At 46.4% G+C, this 21627-nt stretch overlaps 1 protein-coding gene across 1 annotated transcript in view; it reads right to left on the bottom strand.

Moving 5' to 3' along the window:
- Positions 1 to 5617: 5617 nt before the first annotated feature.
- The window catches only part of LOC144143436 (arylsulfatase B-like), a 113468-nt gene continuing 97458 nt past the window's right edge, over positions 5618 to 21627 (bottom strand). Inside the window, exons 13-14 of the mRNA XM_077675191.1 lie at positions 15336 to 15506; positions 5618 to 5719 (exon numbers count right to left, since the gene is read on the bottom strand). Of these exons, the coding sequence (XP_077531317.1) occupies positions 5618 to 5719; positions 15336 to 15506 (273 nt within the window). The remainder of the gene's footprint in view (positions 5720 to 15335; positions 15507 to 21627) is intronic.

The raw sequence follows: 21627 nt of genomic DNA, 5'->3' as shown, positions 1-21627 counted from the left end.
TCCTTACTTCCCCGCCTATTCTGCGACACTTTGACCCGACCGCGCCAACAGAAATCCACACGCATGCCAGCGGCGCCGGAATCGGTGCAGTGCTTGCCGAACGAAAAGCTGGTTTTGACGATTATGTCGTCGCTTATGGTAGTCGTACGCTCACAAAAGCTGAGTTACATTATTCGGTCACGGAAAAGGAGTGCTTGGCCATCGTATGGCCCCAACAAAATTTCGACCATATTTGTACGGTCGTCCTTTTGACGTTCTGACGGACCGCCACACATTGTGTTGGTTGTCGTCTGGCCGCCTTAGCTCCCGTCTGGCTGCCTTGGTCGCTGGGCTTTGCGACTTCAAGAGCATGACATCCGTGTGCGGTACCGTTCCGGCCGGAAGCATTCAGACGCTGACGCTCTGTCCCGCTCCCCCCTACCGGCGGAAAACTCGTGCTCCGTTTCTGTTGATGCCGGCCTCTCGTCCGTCGACATCATGGACATGCCAGCCGAGCAGCGCATGGACCCCTGGATTGCCTCGATTATTGACTTCCTCTCTGGCGTGCCCTCTGCTCAAGAATCGCGTGCGCTGAGCCGACAAGCTGCCCACTTTGCACTCCAGGACAAAATGCTCTTCAGGCGCAACTACCAATCAGGAGGTCGCAAATGGTTACTGGTAATACCTCGGAATTTGCGCACGAGCATATGCGCATCCTTCCACGCTGACCCCAGCTGCGCTCACGCCGGTGTGTTGAAAACGTATGAGCGGCTTCGCCTACGGTATAACTGGCGGAGAATGTACATGTTCGTCCGCAACTACACCCGGTCATGCATCAACTGTCAGAGGCGCAAATCCTCTTCTACTCCTGCGGTGGGCCCGCTGCAGCCATTGCCGTACCCAGAATGACCGTTTGACCGCATTGGAATAGACCTTTATGGTCCCCTACCGCGCACAGCTGCTGGGAACCGTTAGGTCATTGCGGCGGTGGATCACCTTACGAGCTATGCAGAAACCGCTGCGCTAGCAACTTCCACGGCACGTGACGCCGCGTCCTTCCTGTTACGCCGCTTCATACTTCGCCATGGTGCTCCTCGAGAGCTGCTCAGTGACTGAGGTCGCGTCTTCCTCTCGGAAGTCATCGAATCTCTCGTGCGGGAATGTCAAATTATTCACCGAACTACTTCGTCTTACCACCCGCAAACGAATGGACTCACAAAACGATTTAACCGCACTTTGAGTGATTTGCTTTCGATGTACGTGGCGTCGGACCATTCTGACTGGGACGATACTTCCCTTTGTCACATACGCCTACAACACGGCCACGCTGACGACGACGGGATTCTCACCTTTTAACTGCCCTACGGACGGGAGCCGGCATGCACTCTTGACAAAATTTTGCAGTACCGCCCAGATCAGACCGAGTTCGCACCCATTTAGGAAATAGTCAAGCATGCGGAAGAGTGCCGTCCGGTCGCCCGCTCGCTGAAATCTGAAAACCAGCAACACCAGAAGCATAATCTCGACCCTTCCAACGCGGTTCCAACCTATAGGCCTGACTCTCTTGTCTGGCTTTGGGTCCCATGCCCTACACCTGGTCTCTCACCGAACCTTGTTGCAAAATATCATGAACCCTACAGAGTCGTCAAGCAAACTTCACCAGTGAACTACGTCGTCGAGCTGGTTGCGCCCACACCCGACCGTCGACACCGTGGACGCGAGACAGTCCACGCCAACCGGCTGAAAGACTATTATGCCACTGTGGTCACCTCGTCACCTTGAGTAGCCAGGATAGCTCCTTTTCCACCGGGGGCGAATACTGTAGCGTTGATTGTGTACGCGATTGATGTAATCGTCGTAGGCGTTCATGCACGAACAATTTCCCATTGGGGATATTCGGCTTGGTGCGCGCCAGACGACAAGAAGGCAGAAGCATCGCTGGGCGCACGGGCCGATCGATTATCACGTCGGACACAGCTTGCTTAGCACAACGAACCTCCGCTTCTCCGCAGCGCTAACTGCTCGTTAGTGGTCCAATAAACCACGCTTCAATATATATATATATATATATATATATATATATATATATATATATATATATATATATATATATATATATATATATATATATATATATATATATATATATAGGGTTTGGAAATGAGGGGCTCGTTAGGAAATACAGAAAGAAATGCCGGCATTCTACAACGCCAAAGAAGGCATAGGGGAGTGGTTAGATTTTTTTACCGTTATTGACGTTACATTTTTTTAATTAATTACGTAAGAAAGAAAGAAAGAAAAACACGCGCCCAGAGTGGGGACCGAACCCACGCCTTTCGATTAGATCTCGAATGCCTTACCAATTCGGCTATCTGGGCGACTGTGCTCTGCTTCACTTTCTGGGGTATTTATATTTACTGCAACTGTATCTGACGCTTCGAGGGCCTCGGTTCTGGCAGCCTTGATGCCAAGGTAGCATAAGAGGGTTTCCCGCCAGTTAACCGCTCATGACAGGCCGTAGACGTTCGCGTCACGCCCCGGGGGTTGAAAAAGAAGGTCCCCTTCTCCCCGTGTAGTCTGAGTGGCGCTGGCTACCACCCTCAAGCGTCAGATACAGTTGCAGTAAATATAAATACCCCAGAAAGTGAAGCAGAACACAGTCGCCCAGATAGCCGAATTGGTAAGACATTCGAGATCTAATCGAAAGGCGTGAGTTCGGTCCCCACTCTGGGCGCGTGTTTTTCTTTCTTTCTTTCTTACGTAATTAATTTTAAAAAAATGTAACGTCAATAACGGTAAAAAAATCTAACCACTCCCCTATGCCTTCTTTGGCGTTGTAGACTGCCGGCATTTCTTTCTGTATTTCCTAACGCGCCCCTCATTTCCAAACCCTATTATCGTGCGAAAGCTTATCGAGGGCCTCGGTTCTGGCAGCCTTGATGCCAAGGTAGCATAAGAGGGTTTCCCGCCAGTTAACCGCTCATGACAGGCCGTAGACGTTCGCGTCACGCCCCGGGGGTTGAAAAAGAAGGTCCCCTTCTCCCCGTGTAGTCTGAGTGGCGCTGGCTACCACCCTCAAGCGTCAGATACAGTTGCAGTAAATATAAATACCCCAGAAAGTGAAGCAGAACACAGTCGCCCAGATAGCCGAATTGGTAAGGCATTCGAGATCTAATCGAAAGGCGTGGGTTCGGTCCCCACTCTGGGCGCGTGTTTTTCTTTCTTTCTTTCTTACGTAATTAATTTTTAAAAAATGTAACGTCAATAACGGTAAAAAAATCTAACCACTCCCCTATGCCTTCTTTGGCGTTGTAGACTGCCGGCATTTCTTTCTGTATTTCCTAACGAGCCCCTCATTTCCAAACCCTATTATCGTGCGAAAGCTTATCGAGGGCCTCGGTTCTGGCAGCCTTGATGCCAAGGTAGCATAAGAGGGTTTCCCGCCAGTTAACCGCTCATGACAGGCTGTAGACGTTTGCGTCACGCCCTGGGGGTTGAAAAAGAAGGTCCCCTTCTCCCCGTGTAGTCTGAGTGGCGCTGGCTACCACCCTCAAGCGTCAGATACAGTTGCAGTAAATATAAATACCCCAGAAAGTGAAGCAGAACACAGTCGCCCAGATAGCCGAATTGGTAAGGCATTCGAGATCTAATCGAAAGGCGTGGGTTTGGTCCCCACTCTGGGTGCGTGTTTTTCTTTCTTTTTTTCTTAAGTAATTAATTAAGGAACACTGTAATTAAGGAACACTGTAAATATTCATTGTGAATTTATTGTCTGTCTTTTTTGCGTATTGTTTTGTTCTTATTCATCAATGTTGAGCAGTATGAACATATAAACAAGACTTAGACGTTTAGACTTGGCTGTGAGTATATAAGACTAACGGGCAGACTGCGTTTCACTTCGGCCTGATGGCTGAATCGAGTCACAGACAGACAGACATACAGACAGACCGAAATTTCTGGGTTAAAGTAGCCCAAGAAAGACTATAGTCTTGAATAAACAATGCAAACGGAGAACCATGGCTACATTGCAGAACAGTCCTGTGGCAGTACTGACTAAACAATGACTGTCTAACGGCAAAAATGGCTTTGTAAACATTGAGAATAAAAAGCCGTGAGTTCAGAACTACCAGGATCAGGTAAAACAAATTTAGGTGCCCCATAAATCGTAGCATGATAAATATTTATTATTAGTTCTGGGGAAGTTTCATGATTAGTTGTGTTTGCCGGGATGTCGTGGAGATGATTCCATAAGGCAATACAGCGAGGTAACGCCAACGAATTGAAAAACTTTGTTTTTTCAGAGGTAGGTGCAATGGCACGTTCATTCTGTCGTCCTTTTTGGTATGCGCAATACAGCTGTAAGAGAGGATGGTAATGGCCTACATGAGGGAATATATTTCAGCGTGAAAATGTGCGAGAGGATTTTTAGATGGTTTTCGTACCGACCTTCTGTTTTGGTTTTAGGGTCTTTCTTCTACCGAGACGTCACGTCGAATCCATGGCGCCCACACCCCATTGAGGTTTTCTGGGGCAGACATTAGGCCGACGAGTCTAATAACAATTGGGCGGACGGTCGTTTTGTAAGCAGTAAGCCTGGCCAGGAGTAAATAAAGAACCTGGAAAAAGAACAAGTAGGCAGTGTTTTCTTTTCTGCGAGACATTGCACTTCAGATTAGGACAAACATTTCAACTCAGGGTTATCACTTAAAGATATTTGAAAAGGTTAAAGCTATTTATTTCCCAAGATATACGGGGCAGGTGAGTAGGAAGAGCATCTACCTCAGGCTTTTTGCGAAGTGCTTTGGAATTCTCGCCACGTTGTGATGTAGAGTAGCATTCTTGTGTACCTGTACTTAACGCATCAATGGCATACTATCACTCGGAAAATCTTCCCTTCAGAAGCGACTGCTTAAGTGCGAGTGCACATTGCGGAATTTGTTCGTCTCCTCCATGTTTTCAAAGATTGTATACTCTGACATTGAGATTTAGTTGAGCAATGTTAATTCTTCATATAGGCTACGAGGGGGACAAAGTTGGTTGTGTTTGTGCGTTACGTGTCATAAAGTGGCGCCGAAACAAAAGTCGACTGACCAAATCAAGGTTTTCTGTCCTTCTACAATTTCAAATTTCCTGTGAGTGCCTGCCATAGAATAAGGTGGAGACCAAGGCCGAGAAGGCATGCATACAAACTAGGCTTTCTGATGAGCCGGAAATAGCATTTTAAATTTATGACCTTCATTTTAGCCTCTTAAACGTGTTTGATTTTGTTGTTGTCTAAAATAATTGATGTGCTTACCGCTGGTCTTTTGTGAGCAAGGTTGCAGCGCTCGCACGAATCTTGAGAGACATCAAACAGGTGATAGTAACGACCTGAATCAATGGTGGCATTGCAGGTCTGTCTGCATGAGATAGTGGCATTTTTTCTCCTTTAGTAACTATTATATTTGAGACCTCCCTCCCTCTCATAATAACGTCTAAGCACAGATGCTGCTTTAGATTGCTGCTGGAGCTGGTGCAGGTCATTGTAAGGCCAGGTCACGTAGGGAATCTGGTTATGTGTATCACTCATTTCGTTTGGCTCTTCCGACGACCAGTTTGAAGTCGTTTTAGCCGATCGCAGCTGTTCCCGAAAAATGATCTATGTTGTGGACAATCTCTGTTCGCGGTGAACATTCTCCTGTGGAGAGGGCAGGCCACATGTGCTGCCCATCCAGAAGGCCGAGGTCTCGAGTATCGCCGCCTGTGCAGAAGGATCAGAAACATAACACAGGGCACAGTACAGCTCTCCAAGGATGGTTTTCCTTTGGCTTGCACGCTTATTATGTGCCTTAAGGAAAGTAGAGAACACTTGGAAAAGTCAAACAGGATAGAGATTACTCTGTAGTTATAATTTCCTTGTATAGAGATGTACTACGTACAATTTCCGTGTTTTGCAAAGGTGTTCCTCAATGTAGACGACATCATTGCTAGAGAATCGCGTTTGTAAATTAGTTTTCGGCACACGGCCTTACAACGTTTTTGGCTCAGCAGGGTTGTACGTACAAAACGGAACTAAATCGTTTCATTTTGAAATCATGAGTCCCACAATATTTTTCTGTCTCAAGCTACCCACCAAGCTCAACCGAGTTCGTTGTTTCTTTCTTGTAATGCGTTCTTGTATTGCCACAAAATAAAAAAAAACAGATGTTCAAGCAGACGACGACGTCTATAGGAGCAGTGCTCAAGAAATTTGATGTCTCCTATTTGCGGTATCCACAAACTATTTATAGTATCCAAAGATTACACTATTCGTAGTAGCGCCAGGACAAAAAAGAAAGATAGAAAAGAAATCGTTTAATGTTGACATATATTGGCGAAGTTTAAACTAGGGCGCTTGAAGGGTGAAGCAAAACAGGCCCTTATTCTGAAGCACCATGGGGTAATATTTCGTAAATAATGTTACCACGAGAAAAAGTGTGTGTTGCGTGATATACCAAAATAGAAAGCTGTGAACGAAATCAGATTTTATACCTACTAAGGTACCTCATGAGCTCAGTGTATGGCCTAAAGTTGCTAGCTTGGCACATTGTTGGATATATTATGTGTACATGTACCGGAATAAAGACAATGGACCAGAAATTACACTTGCAGCTAAGAATTTGTTAAGAAAGTTAGTCGATTTGCACAATGAGCTGGGAGCACTCTGCGGATAGGCATGGAGAGCAAAAGAAAACGAACGTGAGAAAATTACTCCCACTTCCCCTCGCGGGAATCCCTGTGTAGATGCGACGCATAGGGGGTTCCGTTGTTATTTCCATTAGGTTGATTCTCCCATCGCGTGAAACGTGCCGTGAACCCCCTGCCGCGGCTATGACGCAACGTAGCGCGGCTATGCCGCAACACAATCCACTTTAATCAAATCGAATCCATATCCAATTCAATCCAATTCAATCCAATTCAATCCAATTCAATCCAACACAATCCAACCCAATCCAATCCAATCCAAGCCAATTCAAGCCAAGCTAATCCAATCGAATCCAATCCAACGCCCCTCGCGAGAGAGTGTTCGCTATCGGAGAGGAGAGCGGGTGAGCGGCGGAGAGCACAGCTCGCACGGCGAGGAGAATGGAGGAGGGGTGTGGACGGACAACGACAACGCCGTATGGAGGGAAAAGGCGAGTGAATGAAATGCCGTCACATCTAAAAAGTCGATAAACGCTTTTGGGAGAAAACTCTATACGCAAACTGGCAGCGTGCGCGGTTGATGGCGGCAATCACTTTTGTGAAAGACTCGGCTGTGTTGCACTGAGGGCTAAAGAGCGCTTGGTTATGCATGCATGGCAATACCCTTAATATAGAAGGCTCCTCCATATTTTCCCGATCCACACTTTGGGCAGTGCAAAGCTTTCTAGTAGGAAGATACACATGTAATCATAGCTTCGCGTTTAAGGGACTCTGCAACACTTTCGATAAACGTTTTACGTTTTCCTTCGCCTCTAGAAGCAGTGTGAAAGCTACAGTTATTGCAATCGGGGAGCGGGACTGCGTGTTTTGCGGAAATAAGAGAGTCCAGTACCCTCCTGGTACAACATGGAGAAGAAGGTGTCTATTTGACACATAGCCAGTTGTAAAGAAGATGATCCCGTGTGCAGTCCGGCTAATTTGGTGGACATCTTGCCCAATTGTCCGTGTGGGCATGTTCCGTGGTGTGACAAACTACTTCTTTTTCCAACATCATCCCACCTGCGAAAACAGAATTAACTCTTTTACGCGATTATACGATGTGCTGTGCTTAGACCAGGCTAGGTGAATTCGTGAACAAGTAAAATTGTCCTTGGAAATTTTCCTTTCGACACCCTTCTAAAGGATCTCGTGAACTCTGCCTGATTAAAGTTAAAAACTTTATCCGTCTTCGCTTTTGTAGCGCAAGCTACACTACGCTCTTGGCGGTCTTGGCGGTGTGACCGCAAGCTACACTACGCTCTTGACAGTCTTGGCGGTGTGACCGGTTCCGCCCTTGAGCGCTAGAGGTCAAACCACAGCCCTTCTGCAGTCCCCCGGCACGGAGGAGCTGTCCGATAAGGCTGAGAGATAGACTGCAGGGGACATATAGGTGTGGAGGCGAAGGAGACGTGCCCTAGTCCCGTGCGCAGAACATGGCGAGGGAAGGCGAGAAGGCCGCGGCCGAAGTGATAAACGCTCACCACGAAGGAAGGCCATGAGGCCACGTGCGGCGCAGAACCATGTGCGATAGAGAAATACGTACATCTAGCTGTCGTCCCTTGTACAGCGCTGAGACTTAAAGAACTCCGTCTGGTGAAATCGGGAAAAACGTCAGGGTTGCGCTCAGCTTCTCCACCTTCAAGTCTTCCGCATTGGTGTGAGCTTCCTTCATTTTTGTTCACAGGTCTTCACTTTCCTGATTTTTCTGTGTCTGGTAATCATGTCTTCATTGCATTCTGCAAGAGACATTCTGTGCATTCTGCGACAGCTCTCTTGGACTTGTTTGTACTGATTGTTCTGACTAGTCCTCCTCGTGGTTTGGTGCCACTTTGCGAGAGTCGCCACTTGTTTCGCTTCTTCCGGTGCTTGATAGCAAGCTGAAGTTCTTGAGGTTGAAAACCGTGGCAATTGACTCCAACGTTCTCACGGTGCCTTCGCCTTTTGTCTCTTGTGCTTCATCACTGCTTGCGGCTATCCCGTTTTCCGATCTATCGTTTTCGATGCCCGAAACAAAGGAGCATCACGGAGTTTTTTCCAGCTACGTCTACGGTACAATAAAATAACCAGTGTGTGCACTGGGGAAGCGAAATATTTGCCTTCTATTCAGTTTACGTCGCATGCGTGGTCCCGTAGTGGTACAGCGGGCGGCGAGGTGGTTTCCTTCTTTGCATGTTTCTTGTTGTACAACGAAGTGAGCATACATTGCCGTAAGCTGCTAAAATTGATATATTCAAATAATAAATGTCACGTTAATAATCCATATATTAAAAAACAACCTCGTTTTTACATCGCTATCGCGAGGTTTTAGGTATGTTATCTTAGAAATAAATTATAAACAAAATAAAAGTAAAAATTGCTCTCAAACATGCCGTTACCAACAAGTCTGGCCACGTTAATTCATGTGAAATCTTGATCGTAAAGAAATATACCTGGTTTCTATTTTATATTTTTAACGGAGGCTTAATTGGGTCACCACTTCTCCGTACGCAATCATAGTGCGTATGACTGACGAAAGGAATTGCGGTCTACTTGCCCTATGCTTATATGCGGAAAGGGTAAGAGCATGGTTAGTAATAGAATTGCAGCTTTTGTTGCCACAATCGCCAGATTCGATGCAGGAATTTTATAAATGACCTCCAGATGTCATTCCCTTAAAGCAATAAAAAGAATGTTATATTTACCTTGAAAAAATCCCGACTTCCGCAAAAGTGGTGAACGGAAGGCGACAGAACGACAGAACGCACTTTCCATACGAGTTAAGTGTCGGTCGTAATACGTATTTCCCGGATTTTAACTCAGCGTGTGGCTTGTTACACAAGTCAAATTCACTCGCACCATGCAGACGTTTTGTCACCTGCCTGATTCAGCCTTCCAAAAAGCTGGCAACAGGGACAACTTATGGCGGCGTGAAATTCCTCGCCCTCCGGAACAAAAATTACAGCCACCTCATTTTGTTGCACAATTCATGCTTACGGATTTCATAGAACAGGTAGTGGAGTGATGTCATAACTAAACAACGCAATTAGTGCATAATTGAATGATTTTTATAGCGAGAAATAACTTGAATTAGCACTGGTAAGGAGAACCAGTTGTCAGGTGCACTAGAACCAGCTCGTAAACAAGAAAGTACACGCGCATAGATAGGCTGCAGTTACACGTCCCGTCAATTTACTCTTCCTTCTATCATTTATTTCAAGTAGAACACGGCATTTGTGTTTTGTAGGTAAATTCTGAGTTCAACGACTGTAGAGCGGCGCAGCTGCATAAGAGATAGAAATGTCTACAGTGTATTGGCGGCTTCTATCGGTATTGTCCACTCATAAAGGATCTGAAGTTCGGGCGGTAGATAATATAGGCAGTGCGTTTGGATGACCCTCCTCTACTACAACACACAAATTACCTTAATAAATAAAACTAACATGAAAAGTAAATCACAAGGATAAATAAACTACAAAAATAAGTAGACATCGGTTCAAAGAGCACAATGCTGATGAAACGATAACGGAAATTCTTGCGGCCGGCTAGCCATGATGCTTTCCCAACACCCGTTGCTTTGTGAAGCCAACTTGGAAAAGCGGAAGCGTACACCCTCTGTCAAAATTTTCTACGCAAGTACTAAACCTTCCCGACCAGAAAGAGTTCAAAGAATAAGCTTTTCTTTTATATATTTAAAAATATTTTAAAGATAGAAGGTGTTTAAAGGTGTTTATCTAGCCTTCCGGAAAGGAGGGCACGGCGGGACCACATCGGACGGACCCATGAACGTACTGCTCTTCATCGTACAGGTCACGCTGCTGACTATCGCCGATCGTGAGCCGCCCGGCAATGCATCAGCCGCAAAAACAGTAGTACCTGGATCTGCGCATAGCCCCGTGGCTAATCTTGTGCCATGTGGCTTGGGGACACAGCCGGACTGGAGTGCGATAGCGGCGCCACCGTCTCTGGAACATAAATCCGGCTACATCGAAGTTAGGCTCAGAGGGCACGGCGGGACAACATCCGACGGACCCATAAACGTACTGCTCTTCTTCGTACAGGTCACGCTGCTGACTATCGTCGATCGTGAGCCGCCCGGCAATGCATCAGGCGCAACAACAGTAGTAGTACCTGGATCTGCGCATGGCCCCGTGGCTTATTTATTTATTTATGTATTTATGATACCTCAAATGCCCCGTTAAAGGCGTTACATGAGGGTGTAAACAAGTCACTGAAGGATGATTTGTGCAATGGCTTCTTTGAAATGAGTGATGCAGGAGTGGCACACGGCGTCAGAATGAAGATCATTCCATTCCCAAGCTGTTTGAAGAAAAAATAAAGCATGGTGAGCGGCAGTATGCGCACGAGCAGGATAGACAGCTTTCGAATGGCTTAGTCGACATGAAAGGTGATGAGCAGGAATGAAAGCCTGGTTCAGGTGTATGGAATGATAAAAGCGATGCAAAAGGCATAGTCTGAATTTTGCGCAGCGACACTAGGTCAACAAGATTAGCTCGAGATTTGAGTTCGGTTACGCTGGTTAGATAGGAGTAATCTGAGTAAATATATCTGGATGCACGGTTCTGGATCGATTCAAATGTGTTAGTAAGAGTGATTTGATTGGGATCCCAAACGGCACATGCGTATTCCAGTTTTGGGCGGACAAGTGTTAAATAAGTAAGAAGTTTAACGGAAGGAGGAGTGAGTCGCAACTTTCTTCGAAGACAGCCAAGAACACGGTTAGCGTCATTGATAATATTCATGACATGGGATGACCAGGTGAGATCTGAAGTTATGGTAACGCCAAGGTATTTACATGAATTAACTGGTGTAATTTCAGAATTAATATAGAGTATTTAGCGGGTGAGTAAGCCAGGCGACGGTGAATGGACAGAACACATGTTTTCTGAATATTAAGAGACATTAGCCACTTTTCCCATCATGACTGCACCAGAGAAAGATCTGATTGTAAGGTGGCATAGTCGTTAGTACTGCGGATAGGACGGTAAATTACACAGTCGTCGGCGAAAAGGCGGATGTTAGAAGATATGTTATTAGACAGGTCATTATGTAGATTAGGGAAAGCAGAGGGCCAAGAACAGTACCTTGAGGTACGCCTGAAGACACAGTGGAGAGGAACAATGGTTATTAGCATAAACGAACTGTTGGCGGTTAGTTAAGAACTCACATATCCAATTAAATACCAGGTTATTAAGGTTAAGGCGCGAGAGCTTGAGAAACAACCTTTGATGGGATACTTTGTCAAAAGCCTTCTCAAAATCAAGCAAAATGGCATCTACGGGTACGTTAACGTCAATGCTGGAACTGAGGTGGTTAATGAAGAGAGCAACTTAAGTGTCACACGATAAACCTTTTTGAAATCCATGCTGGCTAGGGTGAAAGGATTTAACGGAATTGAGACATTTTACGACATGTGAATATATGACATGTTCCATTAATTTAGAGCATACAGTAGTGATGGAAATGGGACGATAATTACTCGAAGAAGATGCTGGACCTTTCTTTGGGACAGGAATGATCTTGCCGAGCTTGCAGTCTTCCAGCACCACACCGCATGAAAGTGATTGCTGAAATATGTGTGAAAGGATAACGCTGGTTAACAACTTTGTGTTGTTTAGAATTTTAGAATTGATACCATCGGTACCGGCGAATGAAGTAAGCTTCGACACAACTATTAATTTTATGATACCGTTAGGATCAAAAGCAATGTCCGGCATAACTGGGTCATCAAATGGAGGGCAGTCCGCAAGCGTATCATTTGAGTCAGAAGTAAAGACAGAGCAGAAGACGGAATTTAGTACATGGGGGGGCGGCATGTTCAGGAAGAGGGGTACCGTTTCCGTAAAGCAATGATAAGGAGCGCTGTGGGTTAGGAATAATGGCTTTCCAAAAATGCTTTGGATTACTGCGTAACATGTTAGGCAAAGTGCAAAAAAAAAGGAACACTTGGAGTGTATTGCAAGTGATATGAATAATTTAGCCGCGTTGTGGTATCTATTCCAAGCGCTGGCGCTGTTTGACTGTTTAGCAGAACGGTACAAACGTTTTTTTTGTTGTTAAGTCGCTTGAGGGATGTATTTAACCAAGGTGAGGATGGCCGTTCAGTGATTGTGGTAGTGGGAATGTACTTATTAATCAGCTCATGCATTTTACTCTTGAACAAGGACCAGTTAGTTTCAAAAGGCGTTGAAAAAAACTAGTTAGATACCAATCACTGAATATGGATAGTCCATTGTTATTATCAGTGTAGTTTCGCTTATCGTAAAGTGTGATTGTCTTTTTGGTAAGTTTCGGCCGTGGTAGTTGGTTTGAATATGTGGCATGCAGTACAACGTGATCGCTTATCTCTGGGAGGGAAATTAAACATGCAAGGTTTGCGGGATGTGACGTGAGGACAAGGTCAAGGATGTTTGCGGAATGCTCTGTAACTCGTGTTGGAAAGGAAACAAGCTGGGACAAACCAAATGTTAAGCACGTGTTAGCAATGTCACTATCAACATCTTGTTTCGAAAGTGTTAGAGGGATGTCGGACCAGGTTATTCCAGGAAAGTTGAAGTCGCCTACTAACATAATCGGAGTGTCAGGGTAAGAGGTATGCAAGAGATAAAGTACACACGCCCAATTTTTTGCCAATATCACGGGAGCGTCGACCGTTTGGTCGATAAGCGCCGCGTGATGGAGTGATACGGCATACTCGGCGAGAGTAGCCGCATGCGCACTAAGCAAAGGCCGCTGCTTCCGTCGTCTGCTAAGCTGTTCCGAGAGCGGACTGCTGCCTCCGATTTTTGTTATTCGCTTATCACACTCCCTGCCATGCTCGAAATTTTTCTTCAAGACCTTGCACGTGGCGCCAACTAAAAACAGAGTATACAGGTTTGCCGAAGGCAAGGTTTGTTCAGCGCAAAGTTCGTTCGGCAACGCTGATTACGCTTTTCAGTTGGCGCCACGTGCAAGTTCTTGAAGAAAAATTCGAGTATGGCAGGCAGTGTGGTAAGCGAATAACGAAAATCGGGGGCGGCCGTCTGCTCTTGGAACAGCCTAGCAGAAGACGGAAGCAGCGGCCTTGGCTTAGTGCTCATGCGGCTACTCTCGCCGAGTTTGCCATATCACTCCATCACGCGGCGCTGATCAACCGAACGGTCGACGCTCCCGTGATATTGGTAAAAAATTGGGTTGGTGTACATAGTGGAAGCTAGTAACAAATGAAGCATCAGCGTCGGGAGGGCGATAACATACTCCAATGATGACGGTGGGGTATGAATATTTGCAGTTGACGAACAAAATTTCAAGGGGAGAGTGAGCGGCTACCTCAGTGCAATTTGAACTGGTGTGAGCGGCAATGAGAATTCCACCACCCCGTTTATCATGACGATCACGCCGAAAAATGGTGAAGCCGGAAAAACAGGTAGCTAATTCAGAATCGGAAATGGAAGGGTTAAGCCAAGTTTCAGTTAACAGAACGATATTGCATTCGGTCATGTCGATAAGGTTGCAAAGTGAATCGCGTTTCGGTAAGAGGCTTCGTATGTTATTGTATACGATTGACAGCAGTTCGGTGTTTGCGTTAGGTTGTGCGCCGGCGGAAAGAGCTAGCTATGGAGGGAGTGGAATTACTTTTTCTGAAGCATGATCAAAAATGTAGATGGTATCACCAATGGTTAGTTTGTCGTAACGGAGCTTGTACGTTTTCTGCGACGCTCTACCGAATTCAGGAAGATCTTTACAGGCTTTGCGGGTACTCTGGGAAAAATCCTCACTTATGCTGTAGATAGTGCCCTTTAATTTTTTGGCGTTGGTTAGTACTCGTTCACGGTCTCTAAAATGATTGAACTGGACAATGATGGGTCTATGCTTGTCTTGGTGAAAACGACCAATTCGAAGGGCGCGTTCAACATCTCTCTGCTGGAGTGAAATATCGAGGTTTGCACTACACAATTCACTGATGCGCTTCTCGGATTGTGCCCACGTTTTGTCAGCAGCATCTTCAAAGCCATAAAACACAAGGTTACAGCGTCGTTGCCGGTCCTCAGAGCCATCCATCCGAGCAACTAGGGTAGCTATATTGTCGCATTTCTGTTCGGCCAGAGTCTGTAAGTTTTCAACTTTTTCTTTTATGGTGGCATTGGCTGAGCAGTCTCCTACGATTTTGGAAAGTCTTTTAGGTTTTTCTTCAAATTTTTGATCACTTTGCAATAGTGTAGTATGAATTGATTTAATTTCTTCATGTAGGGACGCCTGACAGGATTGGATAGCACTGAGCACAGTCATAATATCGTTACACGTTTGAGTAGAAAAAGAGCGAGTTACACGACCGGGGTTTTCCTCAATATCTCCGGACAACAGTAAAATGGCTCGGAGAACATGAAAGCAGCTAGCAGCAATCACAACGCAACAGCCAGGGCTCGGCCGCACAAGCAAGGCAACATATTTGGTACGTTTCGCAAAGAGGGAGCAGGAATTATTTACCTGCATCAAAAGCAACGGTTGCGTGTGAGCGCGGGCCATGACTGCTGTGCTGCTGAGCCCACTGGAGAGCGCGCCGCTTTGGCCGATGCTTTTATCCTTTGGGAGTGACGTCACCCGAGCGTCGGTGTCTCGTGACCAAGATACTACCGGCACCAGGATAGACGGAAGCAGGGGAGGGGGTAACGCTGTACGGTGATGGCGCTGTAGTAGGGGCTGGATTCCGGGGCGGCATGGGGCGTGGGGGGAGTCCAAAGGGTCTGCGTCAAGGCGTGCAGATGATACGTAGCCGGGGATGCCAGGCTTCCATTGGCAGCCTCCTCGAAACCCTGGAGACGGGCGTGAAGTCCGGCCACGCAAAGAATCTGCATCAAAAGCAAGGGTTGCGTGTGAGCGCGGGCCATGACTGTCATGCTGCCGAGCCCACTGACCGAGCCCACTGCCGTGCTGCCGAGCCCATCTTATGCCACGTGGCATGGGGACACAGTCGGACTGAAGTGCGATAGCGGCGCCACCGTCTCTGGAACATAAAGCCGGCTACATCGAAGGAAGGCTCAGAGGTCACGGCGGGACCACATCGGACGGACCCATGAGTGTACTGCTCTTCTTCGTACAGGTTCGTGCAAGATATGCAAAGTGTTTACGTAGTGATGAAAGATGTATTGTTGTCCTGCCGTGCCCGCCGGTATGTTATTCTTTACTAGATGAAGCATGCCATGATCTCTTGATACTACTGGCTGGGGATGTCGAAACAATCCCTGGTCTTCTTGACAAAGATACTGACTTTGATAAGTTCCGTGAACTTTTGAACGACATGAAAACAAGCTTGCAATCTCCAATTGATAACATTTCAACATCCAAGTCACAGTTGGAAGCGTCAATGAACGATCAGTTTCTTGAAATAAATAGTACACTCAAAACCTTAACGCAGCACACAAAAGAAATAGTTCAACTAAAGACTGAGATTGTTTCCCTGAAGAACGTGGTTGCGGAACAACAAACTAAACTAATTGACTTGGAAGATAGAAGTCGTAGACGTAATCTTATAATTTTTGGCATTTCTGAAAAGGATGACGAAAACACTGGATCGTTAAAACAAAGAATTCTTCGCGAAGTGTTTCAAGAAAAACTGAACGTAAATGCTACTACTGTAGAAAGAATTCACTGGATAGGTAAAAAATCTGCCAGTAAAACTAGACCAGTTATAATGAATTTTTTTACTATAACGAGAAAATGGAGGTTCTGAAGATGTGTTCTAAACTAAAGGGCACAAACATTTCATTCAATCACGACTTCTCAAAGGCTACAATAACGAAACGTTCCAAGTTGTGGCATTATGAAAAACAGTTCAAGGAACAAGGCCACAAGGTGGCGCTTGAATATCACAGACTGCGAGTAGATGACAATGTATACGTGTGGGATGGAACTCTGTGCCAACCCAGTTGCGTCTACGAAAAGAACCGGGAGATAACGTCTAGTTTGGGTGCAGGTACATCGCAGGTCATGAACACTGCAGCTACTAATTCTGTAGGAACGACCAGTTGATACGAGCGGAAGCAACTGCGGATAACTCTAATGAACGCACGAAGTCTTGCCAATAAATCGGCTGAACTGGAGGAACCCCTGCTTCTTTACGATCCACACATTTTGGCTGTTACAGAAACGTGGCTGAATTCCAAGATCAGTGATTCTGAAGTTGTTCCCCCCTTTTACAAAATAATTAGCCGGGATAGAGAAGGACAGAGAGGAGGTGTGGCTGTGATACTGAATAACGACAATAATTGCTTCTCACTCGAAGATATACCAAACCATCAAAGCGTGTTTTGTCAGCTTAGCTACCGCAGTGTTTCTTTTCTGTTCGGTGTCGTGTACACGCCACCAAAAAGCTCAGTCGAGTATATGGAATTGCTCTCTGGCTATCTCGAGCGCATACTGAAGAGCGGGCAGAAATTTATTCTAACAGGGGATTTCAAGCTTCCCACAATAGACTGGAATACACTATCTGTATCTGCGTCACAGGATAGTGCGAGCGCGCAAATTCTCCTGGAAACTCTTTTCTTGCACAACTTAAAGGGACACTGAAGTGATATGGAAACATTGCGGGATTACTAGCTCAAATTGTAGTCCGGAGTCCCCAGGCCATGTTTCGACCACTCTGGGAACGTTCACGCGATTTTATTTAGTAGTAAAATAACTAGAAAATGCTGCCCTCCTCTGTTTACGCTCCCCCATTTTCTGTGGCGTTTTCGTGTGACGTCGGGAGGAGCCGAGTTCGCAATTGGCTGCGCTACTGCACGGCTCCCCGGCCTTCAGACAGAGTCAGTCGGCCCAGCGTTTCGTCCGCCGGTCGCCGACAGGTCGTCGCAATTCGTTCGCTCAGTTTAAACGAAGCCAGGACACGTTTGTGAATAGAAGAATGTGCCTTTCTTTACTTGGTTAGCTTGTACACTATGTAGCTCCAAGTCAAGGTTGCTTCACACAAGCGCTCCACAAGCGCACATGCGACGCTTCGCTGACTGGTACGCCAGTAGGAAAATATAAGGCCTCTTGAAGGCGGGAGAAGATTCAGCGAAGTCAATATAGGTACAAAGGAAATAAAATCAACTGATATTTTTACCGTAAAGCGTAAAACAAGGGGCGGGAAGCACTTTTTTGCGCTTGGCGAACAAGCACAGCAGCCAGCAGCACGAGTACGCATCTGCGAACGCTTTTCCGTCTAAGAAATGCAATTGCTTGACGTGAGATATTGTGGAAACTTGGGGGATGCTTACTGCACGAGCGCAAAACAACAAATAGTCACCTAAGCGGCTTGGAATGCTTAGTCACCTAAGCTGCTTGGAATAAAAGTGTAAACTGGTTATACATTATATACCTTATATTTCCAAGGTCGCCAGCGGTCGCCTGTGGCCGAGTCGTTTGGAGCGCTAGGTATGTCAACGCAAGTATTTTGTAAGTCACAATTTCGAATCCGCACGGGTCCGTGCTTTTTTTTTTATAACTTAACTTTTTTGTTTTCCGCCGATGTTTTCTGTATGAGTTCACCTTTTTTTGGGCCGCAACGTTCATTGCTCCAAGAAATATTTCACAGAACGCGCGCAGGCTGGCACTGGCGCGCTAGCGAGTTCGTTGGCGTGCTGTTGCCATAAGCACCGACTGCCTTCGGGCCGTGGGCACTGGCCAGAATCAACAGACCCTTGGCCTGGTGCGAACACGCTTTTTACGATACAGGCATGAGTGAGGCAAGCTCCAAATATAGGGGAAAAGCGCATGGCATTTGAGCGTCTGCGGGGACGCGGAGGGCGTTCATGCACTGCGTAGGCCTCGGCTTGTGAATGCTACGATTCCAAGCCGTCCTGGGAGGCTTATCTTATGCATTTTACAGCCGACAACATGACAGAAGCCCGGTACGATCATTACTAAGATATTCAGAATGCCCATCCAACAACGCCATTGGTTGTGTTTTACAGAACCGAAACCGAAACCGAAGCTTGTTTGATTGCTACCATTGGGCATAATCCAATCACGGTGCCCCCTCCTCCCAACGTCACAGCCTTAGTTGGTGGGGCCGCCGCAAACCGCGCGTGGTAGTTTTTCTTCTTTCGCGCTTTGTAAAATAATTACCGATTTGTCAACCGGATAAACGATGAAAAGTATGCTAATTTGAGCCAGTCTACGCAGTGCAAGCAAACACGGGAGCTTGACAAATTCACTTCAGTGTCCCTTTAAAAAAGCTAGTAATGGCACCTGCACGTGTTGCTGACAACACACAATCGATACTCGACTTGGTGTTTATCAAACATTTTCAGGGCAATTGCTTCGTAGAGACTACAAGCGGCGTTGCCGACCACAAATTGGTCCACGTTACATTAAACGTACATAAAGAAGAAGTGGCCTCTGAGGTTAAAACGTATCGTGATTTTCTAAGGGCTAACGACGACTCGATTCTTGAATATCAGAATTTTTCTTTGCCAGATTTTGCACGCGGTGGGGACATCCAATTACTGTGGGATCAATTTAAAAAAATCGTCACGCACTGCATAAATGAATACGTACCGATCCGCCGAAAGAAAACACATCGCCAGAACCCTTGGATTACGCGAGAAATTATTCATTTGAAACGGCGCATTCGTCGGAGACGACAACGACACACTCAGAATCAGAATTGCCATGAACTACGCTGTTTAAAGGATGAACTGGCGTTGAAGTTACAAAACGCACGCTCAACATTTTACGAACAAACACTTCCTTTTTTCTTGAAAGAAACCCCTGAGAAGTTTCGGCGCTTTCTTTCTAATTCTAAAGATACCGTTGACCAACTAAGAATTCATGGTACTGTTACCAATAATCTTCAGAGTATTGCGAATGCATTAAACAAATGTTTTCAAACTTCCTTTACGGAGCCCAATTTACACACCTCACAAGACCCGATACCCGCTTCTTTTCTCGGTATATCGCCGATGGATGATGTTTCTATAAGCCAGGAAGGCATATTTTCCTTGCTATTAAAAATTAGTGTTAGAATAAATGACCGGCGTCCCTCTTTACCAAGTTGGTCTCTGGCAGTCACAGGAGCTCTGGACGTAGTGGGTGACGTCAGAGGGAGGGCGGGGCCAATAGTAACTTGCGTTGACTTTTTTTTTTTTGCATTTATTGCATTCTGTTGTAAACCTTTGTCTCAAACAAGAAGAAAAAAGGAGAAGATGGAGTGGAATGTTCCCAGCACACGGTTCTGCTTGCAAGCGTAGCATTATTTTCTTTTGAGTTTTGTGGCGCCATCAGAAAGATGTTCCATTAGGAATGGCGCAGCGAACTTCATTTTTTAAATGCGAATGCATCTCTTAGTCGAGCCATGTCAGGCCCCGTGCGGCGTCCACGCGCCCGCAGGTGTTATCTCTCCACTCTCACCCCCTCTTCCCATAGCAACAGCTGCGAGTGCGCGCGCTCTTCCTCTACCCTAGCAACAGGAGCAGGTGGTGCGGGCGGATCAGCGGCGAGGGAGTAGAGAGGAGGAGCGCGCTCGGGCGTGTGAGGGCGCTCGCATCGCGGGAGCTCGCCTGAGCTCCCGCGTGTGTGGAAGAGTGTAAGTGAGGGTAGGCGCGGTGCTTCGGTTCTTCTCCTCTCGACGCTCGCCCCACTCTCCCACGCCCGCATGCTTCTCAAAGACCCTTTGACTGTGCACTTTACCGACCACAAGGCAATGATCGTGGCCGTCAAGTACAACGACAACACAAACAGGTGTTAAATAAATGGTTACGCTACAAATCACCGTCTCCTCATTAATTATAAATTGCGCGCACTCTCGCGCAAAAGAAATGCATTCGCATTTCCTCACGATTCCCTTCGGGGAGGTGGGGTGAATTTTTTATTTTTCCCTGCTGCTCCACTTAAAGAGCCCATCGCGAGTCGAGTTAATAGCCAGCAGGCGCGAGGGGTCGCCCTACTGCGTTCCACAGTCTCCGTTTTCCCTTCTTGCTCCTAAGAAACGTTTGTAAGAAACTTCCGAGTGCATATTTTCTGGTGTTTTTCTGCGCTTAAGCCAGACTACATCGTAGACGCAGTTATAAGCACCATATAATTGTAGATAATTGCTGTCGCCACTGAGCACCCTGTTATCTGCTATATTCGAGAGCCAAGCGCATAGCAGGCTGATTGCAGCTAGCATGATGCTCTTCTACGACTATGCTGCTCAGTGGCGACGCAGCGTAAACTATTTCATATTTGCCACGCTTTCGAGGCGCTTTTTCAAAGAAAGTGCTACGAGTTGTGCCGTGCCTCCGCCAGATGGCGCCACGGGTCCCGCGACCGCGAGAACACGCAGTGAAACATCCCCCTCGCGAGGGGCACGATCAATTGCAGAGCATTTCCGGGGGACACGACGTTAAGTAGTTTGCGTTACGTTAATGTTGTTGCACTTGTGGCAACTGCTGACGAGAGAGCGCTCGTCAGCAGTAATTTGAATGAGTCAACGATATAAGGAGCGTTCGTAGCGTCCTATTGGGTCGGCTTTGTGGCGCAGTGGGTAGAGCACCATGTACATTGCGTTCCGCCCACGGTGTCGAGGGATCGAAACCGGACGCCGGATAGTATTTTTTTTATATAGTAGGGAGGGGTGCGATGCGGACTACGGATGTCAACGCGCGTGACATCGTGAGTAACTGGAATGCTCTGCATTTAAAATCAAGTGGGGCTGACAATATAGCCACGGCATTTCTGCAACGGTACTCCGATCTAGTCTCCGAATACCTCTGTGTACTCTTTAATGCCTCTCTTCATCAGTGTATGCTACCCAGCGACTGGCTAACAGCCAAGGTTGTACAAGTATTCAAATGCGGGGATAAATTAGATCCTAATAATTACAGACCAATCTCACTAATAAATTCATGTTGCAAAATATTCGAACACATAGCAGCCAGCCACATAATCCAGCACCTCGAGTCAAAAAATTTTTTTGTTCAATATCAGCAAGGTTTTTGTAAGAATGTTTCT

This window comes from Haemaphysalis longicornis, unplaced genomic scaffold, assembly GCF_048455015.1.
Source record: "Haemaphysalis longicornis isolate Haplotype H1 unplaced genomic scaffold, Haemaphysalis longicornis Haplotype H1 scaffold_6, whole genome shotgun sequence".
NCBI classification, from domain to species: Eukaryota; Metazoa; Arthropoda; class Arachnida; order Ixodida; family Ixodidae; genus Haemaphysalis; species Haemaphysalis longicornis.
Note: the sequence above shows the minus strand (reverse complement) of the source record. Positions and strands in the feature narration are given on the sequence as shown.